Here is a 17,670-nt window from a genome sequence, read left to right on the forward strand (position 1 = left end):
CCCCATGTGCGCCTGTAACTGCAGGCCTGGGTATGTGAGTCTGTGCGTATCTATGTCTGAGTGGTGCGGCTTTGTGTGTATGTGCAAGCATGCATGTTTGTGTGTCTCTGACATGCTAGTGTGGGCACACACATGGGTGTGTATGTGGTGGGATCCCGGTGTGGGTGGGAGCAGGCCTGGGGGAGGTCTAGGCCTGGAACTCTGGCAGATGCATCCTGCCGGGACCATCCTGAGACAACAGGAAGGGAGGGCTGCATGGCCAGAGGCCCAGGGCCGTGTCCTGTCCCTCCCCCGAGTCCCTGTCCTCCTGGGGGCACAGCCCACTATTCTGCCACTAGGCCCCTTCAGTCCTGCAGGTCCTGGGGGTTTGGGGCAGCAGTAGTCTAGCTCTCCTGCCCTCCCAAGGACAGCTCCCTGAGGCCCCAGAGTCCTGCCCTGAAGTTAACGGGGGTGGGGTGGAGCCCAGGGAATCCTTGACCCCAAGCTGCCCTAGGAAGCGGCACCAGGATCTCATTTCTTCTGCACACCAAGATCTCATTTCAGCATCACATGGACTATACAGTCATCAGTCAATGACCTCTTGTCTCTCCCTTCTATTCCTTTCTCCTGGCCAAACCCTTCCAGACACCACTTCACTATAGGTCCAGAGCAGGAAGGACCTTAAGCCATGCATCTAGACCCACTGTGCAGACTGGCACACTGAGGCCCTCCAGCCACCCTCAGAAGGTAGCGTCTCACCTGTCCGCTGCTGTGACTATCACCAAATCTTTGCTTTGCCAACCCTCCCTTGGGGCCCCGAGGTGGAAGGGGGTTGTGGGCTCTGCAGCCCTTTCCCCTTGGGTGGTGCCAGGCCTTCACATGCATAGCAGCAGGGCCTGGGCACTAGCAGCCCCTGCCTTGCACCCCTGGGGCTGCTATGAGAGGACTCTGGGCCAGGAGCTAGGGGATCCCTGCAGAGAAGAGGCTCCCCTCAGGTGGTGGGGGGCTAAGAAGGAATCCCTGGGAGGGTACCTCTCAGCTGGGCTTTGATGGAGGGGGATTTTTTCCCAGGTAGTAGAAAGTCAGTAAGTTCATGCCAGGAAGACAGCTGGGCATGTATGAGGGCACGAGAGTAGGTGGTGGTCTGTCCTCAGAGCTACGGAGAAGGGAAGATGATGAGCATGGGGCTAGACCTATTGGGATGAATAGACTCCGCCCTCCCAGTGGACCTAGTGAGTGGTCAGGAGGAGACCAGGCTTGAGGCCAGTGCCCACCTGCCCAGCCTGATGCACGCCCTTACTGAGGGAAAGAGAACACTCTCCACACCCACTGAGGTCTGGAGTGTTGAGCTGGTGGCTCCCCCATCTCAAGAGTGCACCTCCAGCACACACCTGCCAGATCCACCGTGTGGCAGCTGTCAGCCCAGATTCCTCGGATGGCTCCCCTCCATTCCCAAGACACAGCAGGGTGGGCTGGGCCTCTGCCCTCTAGCAGCTCCCTCTCTCCAGCTTCTCTCCTGGGAGGCATGGCCCTCCTCCTCCTGTCCTCCCAAAGTGCCTGTTGTTTTCCTATCTTGAATACTTGTCCTTTTCCCTGGGACATCCCCCTCCTTCCTTCTTTCCTTCCTGAGGGCCTCCCTCTTTAGGGTCTAGTCCTCATCACTCAGGCAGCACCAGCCGCCTCCTCCTCAAGCACCTGCTAGAACACAATCAGACTGAACTGTGGTTTTGTGATCACATCTGAACAGAGGCTTGATTTTATTCACCTTCCTAAGCCCAAGACAGAGGAGGTGTGCAAAGGAGGTTCAAAAGGTGGATATGAGAGTGGCTGGATGGATGATGGATGGAAAAGGGATGGATGAATGATGGATCGCCAGATGAATAAATGGACAGATTTATTCAGACAGATGGGTAGGTAGACAGACAGATTGGTAGGTGGGTGGGTGGGTGGGTGAATGGATGGATGGAAGTGTGGGTGGGTGAATGGAAGTATGGGTGGGTGGGTGGAGGGATGGATGAAAGTATGGGTGGATGGTTAAATTGGGTGGTTAAATTGGTGGACAGATGGATGGAAGGATGGGTGGAAGAGTGGGTGGACAGGTGAAGGGTGGGTGGATGGGTGAAGGATGGATGGGGAAGAGGAGCCTGTAGGAGCTTCCTTCCAAGGCACCATATCACCAAAGGAAGCAGCTGCATCACGGCTAAGCAGGACCATCCGTCGTGCTTGCCAATCCTTTTTGCCCAACTGTGCAAGCTCTCCTTTGTCATGACATGCCCTGACTTACTCCAGTGCCCCCCTCTGCCTTCACCAACCTTCCACTGTGCCCTGTGTGATCAGCACCCTTTCCTGCAGACCTCACTGTCCACTCTGAATGTCCTTTCCTATCTTACCTGAAGCCTAGCTTTCTGGCCACACCACTGCCCCTGGGCGGTTACTGCTCTCTATCCCACATGCCTGAGGGCAGAACTCCTTGCAGCCACCTGCCCTCCCTATAGCAGTCCCTTTGAGGGTCTTGCTCTTTGGCAGCACCGCCCTCTTCCCCACTGAAGCTGTCATCAGCTGCACCCCCCGCCACTTCCCCTCATCCTCTGCTGACCTTAGCTCCTGGCCCACCATCCCCTCCCCACCACAGCTTCTGTCCTTCTCCATGACCTCACCTTCCACAGGGCTGATTCACAGCACTCTGGCCTCTTAGATCCCCCTGCACGGTCCTCCCCTCTTCTCCGCAGTCACTCAGCTCTGTGGGCGCACCCTGGACCTGCTCATCACCAGAGGCCGCACCATCCCGGAGTGCCTGTCTCTTACGTCTCTCTCCTCTTCCTCTGTTCTTCCTCCACAGCAGCCACATCCTTCGGCCTCATCAAAGCCCCCACTGCTTCCTCCCCAGCCCTCAGTACCCTCCTGGTGCTGCCCTGTCCTGGTGCATGGAGTCTGCAGCCTCCCTCTCTGCATGCTCCCTCACTTCTTGTCCTCCATCCAACCCAGAGACAGCATGCATCCCAGACAGCATGACATGGCAGCAAAGCCCCTCTGCACGGGCTTCTCCCCCTCATTTTTCTGGGTGCGCACCATTCAGGGTGCTTCTCCTCTCTGACTCTCAGCATCGACAGGGCAAAACCAAGAGATGGAAACACCCTATCTTCCTACATCCCAACCTACACTGCCAGCCAGGGCCTCAGAAACCCTCTGACATGCCTGCCCCCAAACCAGGCTCTCTATCGTGCCCAGGGTTCACCTGCCACAGAGTCTCTTCTGATCACCAATCTTTCTCTATGCAATCATCTTCCATCTTAAAAACAAAACAAAATAATTCCTTGGTTCCACACTCTCTTCCAGCCACTGCCCCTTTTCCTATCCCCCTTCATGGCCACAGCTGTTCACTGTCCCCACTGCTGGTATCCCCTCATCCACCCATGGGGTGCAGCTCTTCCACTTCATGGAGCCATTGGGCAGGGCCTCCCATGACCTCCATACTGCAGACCTAGTGGGTACGCAGGGCAGGGAGCGAGCATCCTCTCCTCTGGGCAGTATCTGGGACTACCTCTCCCTACCTCCCCTCTGCCCAACACGTAGTCCTGGCCCTGGCCACAACCCTCTCTCAGGTCCAGACACCTCCCAGGTCTCTAGCTCCAGCCAGGACAACTACTGTTTGCAACTTCAGCTTTAAGCATGCAGCTGCCCACTGGACTCAGACACCACAAAGACACGCCGAGGTCTGCGTTTCCAATGCCACACTCCAGACTCGCACCAAAGGCTCCTCCCTCGGTAGCTGCTCTCCCCAGATCCTCTCCCAGCCCATCCATTGACCAGATCACTGAAGGCTGTTAGGCTGGACGCACCTTAGGGCCTGCCCCTGCTCTCCCATGGGGGCCAGCACAGCTGCATTCACCCCAAAGTGGCTTCCTGGGCCCGCTCCTGTCCTCTTCCAGGCCTGCCTCTGGGCCCCCCTCCCTGCAGTTACTGATGTTTTACGAAGCACAGGCCTGATCACACTTGTGCTTCAATCTCGTCAGTGACTTCTCTTGTGATTTCGAGAAAATCCAAACTCCTGGTCCTTGCTTCTCTCTCCACACCCTTGTGGTTCATCCCCTTCATGTTCACGTCCTTCAGCCACCATAGCCTCCAGACTTCTGTGCCCTCAGGCTGGCTTCTCACACTCAGGACTCAGCTGAGACATGGCCTCCTCACCCCTTCAAAACGGCTCCATCCTAACCTCCTGGCTGCTTACGGCATCCTTCCTGTCACAACTTGGAATTATTTATTTATGTGTTTGTTTAAGTTATGCCTGTCCATGTCCTACACTAGGCAGTAAGTTTCAATGGGGTAAGGACCAAGATAGCTCTTTTTTACCCCACCCCATGCTTCGCACAGCACCGGCACAGAGTAAAGGCTCAGTGAATACTCATTAAATGAAAGAAAAAAGGAGGGATGGAAGAAGTGTGGATGGATAAATGGATGGATGGATGGGTAGGTGGGTGGATGGGTGGAAGGGTGAGTGTGCGAATGGATGGATGGATGAGTAGATGGGTGGGTGGGTGAATAGGTCAAAGTGTGGATGGATAGGTGGAGAAGTAGATGGGTGGGTGGATGGATGGGTGAGTAGAAGGGTGGATGAGACAGATAAATGGATGGATGGACAGGTAGATGAGTGGATGGATAGATGGGTAGATGGATGCATGAGTGGAAAGATGGATCAACAGATGGAAGGATGCATGGATGGGTAGATGAATAGAAAGGCAGATGGATGGATGGGCAGATAGAAGGATGGGTGAATGGCTGAATAGAAGGATAGATGGATGGTGGAAAGGTGGGTGCATGGGTGAAGCGTGGATGGTTAGATGGTTGGATCGATGGATAGATGGATAGAAAGAAGAATAGATGGATGGATGGCTAAACAGACCTCTGAGACCTCAGAGACTCTTGTCAGACCCAGTTGTTCCTTTGGAAAACATGCTTCCCGTTTTATAGAATGGGCTCCCCTGGGCAGATTCAGGACTGCAGGCTGCCACTTCCAGAGGCTCCTTGACTGCCCAGCCCCCACCTGCAGCCCTGAAGAGGGTGCATCCTTCCTGCCTGACTGTTGTCTGTCTCTGCTGTCCTTCCCTTCCCGCAGCAGGAAGCGCTGTCATCCTGGCCTCTGCCGCGCTCCCCCTGCCTTCCTGTTCCTGGCCCGGGAACTGGCTTCTTCCTTCCCTGAGGCCCCGCAAAGCCCTGGCCCCCAAGCCTGCAGCAGCACAGTTGGGGCAGGCACCGGGCCAAGGTCAGCAAGGCCAGAGTGCACACCTCCTCTTCTCTGTGCTGTCAGCAGCCCCAGGATACCCTCCGGCCTTGGACCATGGGGCCCTGGCGTCAGACACAGGCGTGGCAGACGTGGGAGCAGCACAGGAGGGCACTGCACCTCCCCTGGGCAGTGCTGGCACCCCTCTGTGAGGGCCAGGCGGGATAAGGGAATCTCTCGTGGGTTAGGTGCTAGCAATGAGCCAGGCAGCAGAGAGCCGGCAGCTGCAACTGCCTCATGTGATCCTCACAACAGCCTGGGAGAGAGGGCTCGACAGCCAGGTCAGCGAGTGAGAAAACTGAGGCTCCAGGCCTCACAGCAGCAGGTGGCCATGCAGGAGCCCAGTCAGGTTGAGTCCAGGACGGTCCCTGCCCCAGGCCCAGGGTCCCCTCCAAAGGCCGGGGGCAGAGGCTCAGGCCAGACTCCAGCCCAGCTTTCCTCCTAGCCCCTAGCCTGAAGCCTCAGAGACTCCTGCAGGCAAGAGGGCCCACGTAGGAGGCACATGGCTACCTGGGCCCTGCACCCCAGTGGCCTCCAGGACACCCCTCCTCGGGGCCTGGCCTCCATCTGGCTCCATGCCCTAGTTGGCTGCAGGCAAAGCCCTTTAAGCCAATGATGCATTTTTTTTTTTTTTTTTCCCAAAAGCTTCTTTCCTGAGAAACGGAGGGAAACCCCAGCCCAGCCCAGTGAAAACTGCTGGGAGAGCCAGCCTTGCTTTCCTCCCATGATATGTGAGTGGGTCCCTCCCTCGGCTCCACACCTGCATGTCCTGTGTCCCTTGCTTTGTATAGAATCCATGTTTTCGTATCAAATCCTCTCTGGGCCCACCAGGATGGGAGTGAGGTGGGCCGGCTGTGTCACATCCTGATGAGACAGGGTCCCGGCCCTCTCTGCAGGGCAGTGTGGGTGAGAGTTGGCCTTAGCTGGTATCTGGGAGCTGCCCTCAGACTGATGTCTGAATCCACAGGGCAGAGGCGAGGGGGCTGGCATGAGAGAGTGAGGGTAAAACTAGCTGCTTCCTTGTAGCCCTGCCCCATGCTCGTCCTGCCATCTCTCTTAACCACCACCCTGAGCGCCAGCCTCCTGGACTCTTGCTCTCCAGCAGCCTCCTCCCTGCCCAGCTGGACTGAGCCCCTGTCCTCCCTCTCCCTCTGTGCCTGGCAAAGTGCTGCCTCAGCTCTCGGGCTTGTGTGGCTTGCCCTGCGGCCCGCAGCTGAGCCTGTCATCCCCACTCTGGCCCTGACCTACAGTACGTGGAGGGTCTGTTCATCAAGCAGATCCTGAGCGGGGGTGTCATCAGCTCATGGCTCTGACCTCAGGCCCAGCATGGCCGGTACAAGGATGGCACTGGGATTATCCATGAGCTTGGGGTCCCCTCCGTGTTGGCAGAGAGCATGGCTCTGCTGTGGCCACCCCGGGCCCAGCTCCTTTTCTCCCTCTCCCTGGGGTGCTTGGGAAGATGGGGGCTGTGTGGCAGGCCTACCAGCTGGACACACACTCTCTGGGCAGCTGAGCCCAGGAGGACAAAGGCAGCCAGGAGCCAGGCTACAGACTGGAGGGAGCTGGCGGGGAGCAAAGGGGCTGCTGCTGGGCTTGGGCTAGGCAGAGGGGATCACCTGCACCCTCTCTCTTCACTCCTGGGGCCGGGCCTCTGCAGAGACCTGAGGGGAGGTGGCAGGAGTGTTCTGCCTGATGGCCCCCCCTTAACCTGGCCTGCAGCCCCTGTATCTCCAGAGATTAAGCGGCTGTCGGTCCTTCACAGCACATCCTGCAGGCCTGAGAAAGCTGAGCCTGCAGGTCCTGCTGGGCACCCCACACTGCTGCTCTCTGCTGTGTGGTCTTGGGCAAATCACTTCCGCTCTCTCCAAGCCCCAGTTTTCCCACTTGTGAGATGTGGATTGGTCCTAGGATCACTAAGAACTACAGACCACAGGCCAGGCGCAGTGGCTCACACCTGTAATCCCAGCACTTTGGGAAGACAAGGTGGGTGGATCACAAGGTCAAGAGATTGAGACCATCCTGGCCAACATGGTGAAACCAAGTCTCTACTAAAAAATACAAAAATTAGCTGAGCATGGTGGCATGCACCTGTAGTCCCAGCTACTCGGGAGGTTGAGGAAGGAGAAATGCTTGAACCCGGGAGGCGGAGGTTGCAGTGAGCCAAGATCGAGCCGCTGCACTCCAGCCTGGCGCCTGCTGACAGAGCAAAACTCTGTCTCAAAAAAAAAAAAAAAAAAAAAAAAAAAGAACTACAGACCACAAACAACATGGTTGAGGATAAACTGTCGAGCCGGGCGCGATGGCTCATGCCTGTAATTCCAGCACTTTGGGAGGCTGAGGCAATGGATCACAAGGTCAGGAGTTCGAGACCAGCCTGAAACCCCGTGTCTACTAAAAATACAAAAATTAGCTGGGCATGGTGGCAGGTACCTGTAGTCCTAGCTACTCAGGAAGCTGAGGCAGGAGAATTGCTTGAACCCGGGAGGTGGGGGTTGCAGTGAGCCAAGATCACGCCACTGCACTCCAGCCTAGGTGACAGAGTGAGACCCTGTCTCAAAAATAAATAAATAAATAAACTGTCGGCCGGGTGTGGTGGCTCACACCTGTAATCCCAGCACTTTGGGAGGCCGAGGTGGGAGGATCACCTGAGGTCAGGAGTTCAAGACCAGCCTGGCTGACATGGTGAAACCCCATGTCTACTAAAATTAGACAAATTTTTGTAAAAATTTGTAAAAATACAAAAAATTAGCCGGGTCTGGTGGCAGGCACCTAAAATCCCACCTACTTGGGAGACTGAGGCAGGAGAATCACTTGAACCTGGGGCAGGCGGAGATTTCAGTAAGCAGAGATCATGCCGTTGCACTCCAGCCTGGGTGACAAGAGTGAAATTCCGTCTCAGAAATAAAAACAAACAAGAAGACTAAATGGTCTGGCTCATGCACATGGAGCCCTCTGCTGTCACCTGCCTCCTGAATGCTTGGTTTGCTACAGCTGCCGTCTCACTGTGACCCTGTGTTATCGTCACAGCACAGGGGGCAAGCCTCAGTGGTGGGAGGGGATGCATATGAGCTGAAAGGGGCATTGTAGACTGAGTAGGAGCTTGCTGGCCCAGGAGGAGGGCACACAGGCCAGAGCCAGTGTCTTTGGGCCCTCAGATAGATGGGACAGATGGAGCATGGTGTGGGCGATGAGGCCGTGGAAGCAGGCTCAGGTCCCCACCCGCCTTGGGCTCCGTTCCTGCTCCCTGGATGTACTCTCTCTCGATGGTGGCACGCCAGGAGCTTCAACCCCTCTCTGTGCTCCCACCCTTCCTGACAGCTCTTCTGGGCTCCAGTCCTGGGGGACCCCAGCCCCCAAGCCCAGCCCACATCCAACACTGGGGAGGATGACTGGAACCACGGAGCTCACACCTGCCAGAGAAGCAAGAACCACAAAGAATGAGAATTCCCAGCACTGGCAAGGATGTGAAGGAGGCACCCGCACAGTAATGATAGACAGCGTCCAGACACCGATGGCGAATTCTCCTTTCTTAGTACCTCCTGCTACAACAGGAACAGCAAGTGTGCACTTAGCACTGTCTGTGAGAGCACAGCCGTACACACATGTGCATTCCACATGCCTTCACACCCCTGCGGTAGGTTCCCTATTGCCACTGTACAGATAGAAAGCTAGCACACAGAGGTTAATGTGCTCCAAGATACATGACCATTAAGAGATTGTCTTGGGAAGACAGGATCATGGGAACCTACTATTTTTTCTACAGATGTCTGTATAATTTGCATTTCTACATTTTATAAAATGTAATCATCTTTCTTCCATCAGCCCTGGAAACGCTGCTCTCCTTCCTCCTAGGTTGGTTGTCCAAGTGATGCTCACCCCACCAGACACTCCTGACCCTACTCATCCCCCACAGCCAATTGGTCACTAAGTGGCCTCCATTCTCAGAGATGAAATGAGCTTTGCAGACTGAGTAGGAGCTTGCTGGTCTAGGAGGAGGTTACGAAGGGTGGGGTGGCTGGGAGTACCAGGCCCCTGCCCCCACCTCTCCTCACCATTCTGACCAAGTATTCTGCATCCTTGACTTGGACACCTTCTGGCTGCAGAGCCCCTCCTGGGCATTCCAGGGCTGCTGTCCCTCCACCCCAACTCCTCCCCACCCCACTGCTGGCCAGCCTCAACAGCTCTCCCCTGGATCACAATACCAGTGTCTCCCCACTGGCCCAGTCCTTGCTCAAAGGTCAGACGATCTTTCTAGAACACAAGTCCCTCTCCTGCTTAAAACCATCTCCTACCTGTTTGCTGCTTCTGGGCAGAATCTGGAGCCTCCTTGGCCTCTCTGCCACTCACCCGGTGTGGCTCCAGACCTCCATGTGCCGATGATCTGGAACACTCCCTCCCCACCTCTGACATTTGAGCTGCTGTGCGGCTTCCCCAGCATCTCATGCCGAGGCTTCCCACCAGGGACTCCTGCACTTTTCCAGAGCTTCATGGAGCAGCTGCTCATTATCGATTTTTTTTTTTTTTGAGACAGTCTCCCTCTGTTGCTCTGTGTAGTGGCACGATCTCGGCTCACTACAACCTCCGCCTCCTGTGTTTGAGCAATTCTCCTGCCTCAGCCTCCCAAGTAGCTGGGACTACAGTCACCTGTCGTCACACCTGGCTAATTTTTTGTATTTTTAGTAAAGCCAAGGTTTCACTGTGTTGGTCAGGCTGGTCCTGACCTAACCTCATGGCCTCAGCCTCCCAAAGTGCTGAGATTACAGGCATGAGCCACCGTGCCGGGCCTCATTATCACTTTTGACAGTTCTTTAGTTCGAGACAAGGGGTTCTGTTTGTCCTTTCATAGTGGCATTCACAGCATTGGACTTGGCCGGCAATCTACCTGTGACTGGCTTTGAGGATCCAAGGTACAAAAAGACACCACAGAATATGTGGGCAGGGCCGGGTGTGGTGGCTCACACCCCCTAATCCCAGCACTTTGAGAGGCCGAGGTGGGCGGATCACGAAGTCAAGAGACCAAGACCATCCTGGCCGACATAGTGAAACACCATCTCTACTAAAAATACAAAAATTAGCTGGGTGCGGTGGCGTGAGCCTGTAGTCCCAGCTACTTGGGAGGCTGAGGCAGGAGAATCGCTTGAACCCGGGAGGCGGAGGTTGCAGTGAGCTGAGATGTTGCCACTGCACTCCAGCCCGATGACAGAGCAAGACTCTTGTCTCAAAAAAAAAAAAAAAAAAGAATGTGTGGGCAGGTGTGGGAGTGAGGGGAAGAGAGGCACAGGGTACCAGGAGGGTGAAGAGGCTGTGCATGGAGGGAAATGCCAGGCGAGCAGTGGACCCTGGGGGAGCTGTCTGGGACATGCTGCTTTGGAAAGGTCTCTAGCATAGCAAAGTAAAAACGGTGCCAAGATACCCAGAAATGGAAGATTTCACCTGGCCAGCCCTCTAGGGCATTCCCTGGGGAATGTGGACAATGGCCTGTGTGCCTGTCCTTCTTTCCCACTTGGCTTCCATGCTGTTTGCAACCAGATACCAGACACCTATTACCTTCCTGAAATGAGCCGTCTATCATCTAGAGAGCCATTTCACCCTTCTGGCCTTAATTTCCTAATCTCCAAAACAAGCACAATAAAGTCTGTGTCATAAAGTTAAAACCTGTACATGTCCTGCTGTGAAGCAATTTAAGAAACCATTTTACACTGAGGCGTGGCTCACTGCCGGACACTCCACATCTGTGCATGTGCATGCACGTGCCAGTGCACACTTGCTACTTAACACAAATCAACCTCTATTCGGTAGAATTTAGGGTAGCTTTGAAGCTAGTGTGTTGAGTGGGTGATGATAAGGGCTTCTCCTAAATCCACCTGAAAGTCTGAATTTTGTCCTCCAGCAGGAAGGGCCTGTACCACTAGCCCAAGAAGCTCATGCTTATCTTGTGGGTGGGTGGGTGGGGGGTACTGAAGGCTCCGATCTGTATTTTATAGCAGTACCTTTGGGGCAGAATGGAGACAAATTTCTGGAAGATGCTGGAAGCAGGGAGTGGTGATGAGGTTGAGAGGGGTTGGACCTGCTGGGAGCATGAGCTGCTTGAGTACCCCGAGGGGGTGGAGGCCGGGATGAGGGGGCCTTAGCAGATGCTAAGCTCCTAGCACAGGACCGCCGCAGGGCAGCCAGCTGTGCCAGGCAGTCTTCCTGGCCTCTGTGGGGTCAGGACTCTGCTTGCTGGCCGGCAGGACGAGCGGTGTTATCAGACAGCCCAGCTGGCGCAGAGGTGGCCCCCCAGTGCTGCTAAATTGGGGCCACCAGCTCCTGCCGCAGGAAGAGGGAAATGCAGGCAGGATGTCCTCTTCTGTGGCCGACAAGTCCTTTCCCATGAACCCCTGCTGACCTTGCCGGCCACGTGGCAGGGCTCCCCTACTCGCCACCTGGATCTGCCCAGGCCTGGCCGAGGGCGAGGGTGGAGCGGGCCTCAGACAGGCCCGGGGGTATGCCTGCTGTTTGCCCCGTCCAGCCCGGCCATGGCTGGCGCCCTGCACCTCCTCCGGCAATGAATGCCCGCACCTTCCTGCTCCCAGACTTGTCTCCTCAGTGTAACCGGAAAACTCAGATTCCAGAGGAAGCCAGTGTCTGAAAAGGAATCCCTGGCTCCAGCTGGACACATAGACTGAATCTTGCTCTGAGTCCAGGGGGTGTGATAGGCTCTCCAGACCCCTCTCCCTGCCCACCCCAACTCTGAGGGGCATCTCAGAGGGACGTGGGACACAGCCTAGGCCTTGGTGGAGAAAAAACTGCCCTGTGGAGGAAAATACCCAAACTACAGCAGGAGGATGTAAGCCAGACACAGAGAAGAACCTCCCTTTCGCAGCTGATTTCACTTAATTTCCCTGGGTTCCCCAATTCCCCCCTGCCCCATCACACTCAAGTGCTCCCAACTTTCCTCCTTCCTTATCTGGCTGGTTGTATCAGCTGGGGTCTCCCAGGAAATTCCATTTGACACCTCCACCCTGAGTCCCTGCTCCTCTCCCAGGGTCTCCCTCTGATAAACTATTCTTGAAGTCAGAGACCTGGGACTTCCCCCATCCCCACCATCCCCAGCTTCAACCTGCCTCCGCCCCAATTTATCCCCTGGGTTTATCTACTTGCAGTTCCCCGGCTCCTGTCTCCCGGGACACCAGCCTCCTTGCTGCTGGCGCTGCCCCATCTCCAGCCTCCTCTCCCGCTACCTGTCATCCACTCCTCCCAGACACTACCCTCACCGGACCACTCATTCATCCACATTCACCATCTGGACTTTCCTGTCTCGCAGCCTCTGCAGCGTTCTTCGCCCTGCTTGGAATTCCCTGTCCTGGAGTTCTGCAGACCTCTCCAAGAAACTTTTAGCTGGAAGCAACACTGCCTTCCTGTGCAGTTTACAGCCACCAGCTGTGCCTCACCAGGGCCCCTGAGCACTTTCATCCCTGGGCGATTGACATCTGATGCCATATCTGTGTCCCCGCAAGGCACAGGAAACCCCTGTGGGATGGGGCCAAGTCCAAATCCTCCCTGGGCCACCTGAGCAGGTATGATACTGCAGTCTTGCATAGACCTGCAGGCTCCTTTCCTAGGTAGGGGTGCCACTGCTGGGGGTCACAGTGGAGAATTTGCCAGACAGACCACATGTCACACCTCATACCCTGTCTGGGCCCAGCCATGTGGGCCCTATGCTCTGGGAGGGCACAGGACCCCTTCAGCCACACTGGCTCCGTACCGCAGACCTGGTGGATGAGGAAACAGCACCTGCATTTCAGTCCCCAGAGCCCTGAGATGAAGAAGAAGGTCCCCAGGTCCACATAAGGTGGGTCTGGCGCCCACATCCTGCCTGCACTGACTTGCATCCCTGGGCCACACACCTGTCCATATCTGGGTGAGTGACTCAGCCCATAGAAAGGGCAAAGGTCCTGAGACCGGGCCACTCCACATTCCCAGCAGTTCCTGCTCCTGCATGTCCCTGAGCCGGTGGCAAGGGTGCCAATGGCCTCTCTCTAGACTAAGCCCCAAGAGACATCAGCGACCTAACCTCTCTACCCAGGGAAAGCTGTGGAACTGGAGCAGGAAAGTGGGTCTTGGAGTCCAGCCCAAGCACACAAAACCCTGGTCCTTGCCAGCTTATGCCATGGCAGTTTCCCCAAGCTGAGGTGCAGGGAGCAGAAAGGAGGGGACCCAGGTCACACAGAAAGGATTTTAGGGGAAGAGGCAGGACAAGAGTCTGGTTCTACGACCAACAGCACACTTTTAAGGGGTCAGCTTCAGGGTGCTCAGGCTTGAGGCCTGCTCCTACCCCTGGCTGCCCTGACGCCTGACTGCAGCTAAGGGATTATGTTCCCGCGGTGAAATACCCCATCAGGCTGAGAGGTCCCGGGGTCTTTAGCCTAGCAGGATGTAGGGCAAAGTGCACAGCTCAGGGAGGGATGACCTCAGTCTCCACTGCCATCTCCCCACCAGCCAAACCCAGGTCCAACCCCAGACACCCCACTACATGGGCCCCCCAGCTAACATCCTCTCTCCACCTCTTCATAACTGGGTGGGAAAGTCACTGCACTTACCGGAGGGAATGGCCTCATCTCCCTTCACCCCAAAACCATGTGGTAGCGCCAGGACACTGGCCTGGCCTGGTTCTCCTTATACCTGCAGAACGTTCCCTGGATCCCTGGAAGCCCCCTGGCCCTCTGGCCCCCTCCCACAGGGTCCCCTCCTGGGTCTCTCCTCTGCTTCCTCTCCAGCTACTCAGCCCAGCCTCAGACATTGCGCCCAGGTGCCTGTCCCATGTTTCCTTCAGGTTAAGTGTCTCTCATTCTACAGCCCTGTCAGCCACTCAACAAACACATTGAGCCCTTGTGAGAGCCTGGTCCTGGGCTGGGTACAGGAAGGCCAAGGGCAATGCCCTGATCGGACCTGTCAGACTCAGAGGCCCAGGCTGTTCTCCTCCCTCCTCCCCTGGTTGAGCCAGACCTGCCCCCTCCCCTGTCCTCTGCTCTTCAGCCAGTGAAGGTACAGGTGGTAGACAGAAGGCAGGCTTTGTCAGGCTTACTTTGGGCCCCCTGGGGACCTTGGGGGAGTGACACATGTCCTTGGTCTAAGCTTCTCCGTGTGTCAAATGGGTCTGACAATAAGCATGTAAATGGGTCTGAAACCTGTAAGCATGTAAAGCCACTGTTTAATTCCTATGCGGTGCAGAGATGTTGAGGTCCCCATCGCTGGCCTCAGGGCTCCCAGCACTTCCCGCTCAGACACCGGGAAACCCTGACCCCGCCCTTCCACCTTTAGATTTGCAGGGACACCAGCTCCGTGTGGACTCGCAGCTCATCCAGCTCATCCTCTCGGCTTCCTTCCTGACATCTCTATCCAGCTCCTCTCCTCCACCTCATCCCCCAAGTCCCTCTCCCCAGCCCTTCCGCCCTTGCCTTAGGTCTGGGTCTCTCTCCGCCAGCCAGAGCGGCTGGAACACAACACAACCCGAACCCTGCCTCTCCAGTGCAGGGGACCCTCCCGTGGGGGCCTCTGCTCCCCAGCTGGCCTTCAAGGCCCCCGTCCCCTCAAATCCGGAGAGCCCCTGCCTTCCGCCCCTTCTGCGGCTCTGATAGCCCTCGACTCGCCTCCTCAAGATTCGCCTTCAGTTGCAGGGTGCACCTGCACCCGTCTGCCTCGGGCGCGCGGTAGCCCCCAGCCCCTGCCCCCGAAGTCCCCGGCCCAGGGAAGGTGGAGGCCCATCTTGAGCGCCCTCTGGGGGACCGACCGCGAGCGCGGACGCCGGGCGTCGGGAAGTGCGCACCCAAGTCTGGGGCCGGGCCGGGATGGCCGGGAACTCCGGTGCGCGTGGGTCGGGACCAAGCGGCGCGCCGCGGAAACTCCGCGGGGAAGGGAGTAAGGGCACGAAGGATCCAGGCCCAGGGCGCAGCCCGACGGGACCGGGCTGCGAGGAGGCCGAGCCACTTACAGAGAAGCGGATTCGGGGGCTGGGAAGGCTATCCCTGCGCCGAGGCGCGGCCCGGCCGCCCTGGCCTGACCCGGCTGCAGTCCCCGCCCGCCTTTTCCTCATCCCGAGGTCCTGGGCCCCGAGCGTCGTGCTCCCTCCGGCGTCCGTGCTCCCGGGCCACCGTGTCCCCTGCCCGTCCCCCGGTCGGTGCGGTCGCAGCGCCCGCCCCAGGCGCGCGGTACCCGCTCTGCAGCCAGCCCCGCTCTCGGGCCGGCGGCCAGCTCTCCGCGCTTACCGTCCAGGAGTCCGAGGCAGAGCCACAATCGCAGGCACGGCGCGGCGCCCCGCTGCATCTCCGGCCGCTGAGCGCAGGTCCGACCTGAGCGGCCGCGGTTGGCGCTGAGAGTGTCCGCGCGGGTGCTAGCGCGGGCGGGCCCGGGACGGGGCGGGGCGGGGTTCCGGGGAGGCGGGACAGGGATTCAGGCCGCCCCCTGCGCCCCTCAGTCCCTCCCAGCCCTCCGCGGGGCGTCCGGCCCACCCGAGCAGTGTGCGCACGACACTGCGGCGGCCGGGCCCCCTTCAGGCCGCTCCCGGCGGGGGGACGCGGGGAATGCAAACGGCCTAGGTGTGCGCTCCAGAGGGAATGGAGCCTGGTGGGCAAGAGGGGGACAAAATGCAGCACGCGCTCTTTTCAGTCCTTTCCATCAATAAAAACTAGTTTAGAGTAAGCAAAAAGCAATACATGTAAAAATAGCAGTATGTTAAATCTTTGAAAACATTGGCACCAGCCTGTGCAACATAGGGAGACCCAGTCTCAAAAATAAATAAGCAAATAATTAAAAAAAAAAAAAAAAAAAAAAAAAAAGCCGCGCTTGGTTGTGCGCGCCTGTAATCCCAGCTACTCGGCAGACTGAGGCAGGAGAATCGCTTGAACCCTGGAGGCAGAGGTTGCAGTGAGCTGAGATGTTGCCACTGCACTCCAGCTCAAAAAAAAAAAAAAGAAAACAAAAGCAAAAGCAAAAACAAACAAACGAAAGCCATTCAGTAGTCTTTAACCACCTGCACAGTATGGCTGGAAGCTGCACCCTAGAGCAGGACACCCGGGATAACCGACCGCCACCTTGCAGGCCTGGCCTCCGCTTTAGGACACCCCCCAAATGTTTTGTTCTGAACTCCATCAGGACGGCGGCCCCCCGCTCTGCTCCGCCCCAGCTTTTTAATAAAGCGACAATTTGCTTTTGCTTTCTGACTTGGCAACCCTCTGACAGGCTTCCGTTCTCTTCTCAGTTTGTCTCTAGAATTTTCCTGTTTAATAATAAATCCCATGACTATGACTGTCTCGTCCTCCCTCTCTGCTTTTTGTTTCATTCACATTTTCTATCCCCCTTACCTCCGCCCCTCAAAGCACATTCATCCTCTCTAAAACCGAGTAGACTTTTGATAACCACTACCAGCTCTCTCAAATCCAAGTAAGAATTGGCTACATGCCGGGCGCGGTGGCTCAAGCCTGTAATCCCAGCACTTTGGGAGGCCGAGGCGGGTGAATCACGAGGTCAAGAGATCGAGACCATCCTGGTCAACATGGTGAAACCCCGTCTCTACTAAAAATACAAAAATTAGCTGGGCATGGTGGCGCGCGCCTGTAGTCCCAGCTACTCGGGAGGCTGAGGCAGGAGAATTGCCAGAACCCAGGAGGCGGAGGTTGCGGTGAGCCGAGATCGCGCCATTGCACTCCAGCCTGGGTAACAAGAGTGAAACTCCGTCTCAAAAAAAAAAAAAAAAAAAAAAAAAAAGAATTGGCTACATTATTAAGTTGGAATCACAAATCAGTGAGAATAATTTAGATAATTTAATAAATAAGGTTGAAGAAAACTAGGTAATCAAATAATACATGAAGTTAGGTATTTATCAATCATATATTTATTTTTTTCTTTCTTTAGCTTTGAAAGGTTTATTATGAGATATAACACACTTATGGAAAGTACATAATATATCCGCATACTATAAATGTGAATGGTAAAGCAACAAACACCTGTGTTTCCATTCCCCAGGCCAAGGGACATAGTGACATCCCCACATCCCCTCACCTTACCATCACAAACGATTCTCCTGCCTCAGCCTCCCAAGTAGCTTGGATTACAGGTGCCTGCCACCACGCCCAGATAATTTTTGTATCTTTAATAGAGACAGGAGTTTAACCATGTTGGTCAGGCTAGCTAATTTTTGTATCTTTAGTAGAGACGGGGGATTAACCATGTTGGCCAGGCTGGTCTCGAAGTCCTGACTTCAGGTGATGCACCCCCATCAGCCTCCCAAAGTGCTGGGATTACAGGAATGAGCCAACGTGCCTGGCCCAGAATATACTTTTTTTCCTTTTTTCCTTTTTTGAGATAGGGTCTCACTTTGTCACCCAGCCTGGAGTGCAGCAGCATGATCTCTACTCACTGCAGCCTCGATGCCC

At 56.1% G+C, this 17,670-nt stretch overlaps 1 protein-coding gene across 2 annotated transcripts in view; it reads right to left on the reverse strand.

Moving 5' to 3' along the window:
• FLT4 (fms related receptor tyrosine kinase 4) overlaps positions 1–15,639 on the reverse strand; it is a 41,236-nt gene extending 25,597 nt beyond the window's left edge. For both annotated transcript variants that reach the window (XM_032271917.1, XM_032271916.1), the window contains exon 1: positions 15,505–15,639. In XM_032271917.1, coding sequence (XP_032127808.1) covers positions 15,505–15,562 — 58 coding nt within the window. In that variant the 5' untranslated portion in view covers positions 15,563–15,639. The remainder of the gene's footprint in view (positions 1–15,504) is intronic.
• Positions 15,640–17,670: the final 2,031 nt, after the last annotated feature.

This window comes from Sapajus apella, unplaced genomic scaffold, assembly GCF_009761245.1.
Source record: "Sapajus apella isolate SASKATOON/1434 unplaced genomic scaffold, GSC_monkey_1.0 scaffold264, whole genome shotgun sequence".
NCBI classification, from domain to species: domain Eukaryota; kingdom Metazoa; phylum Chordata; class Mammalia; order Primates; family Cebidae; genus Sapajus; species Sapajus apella.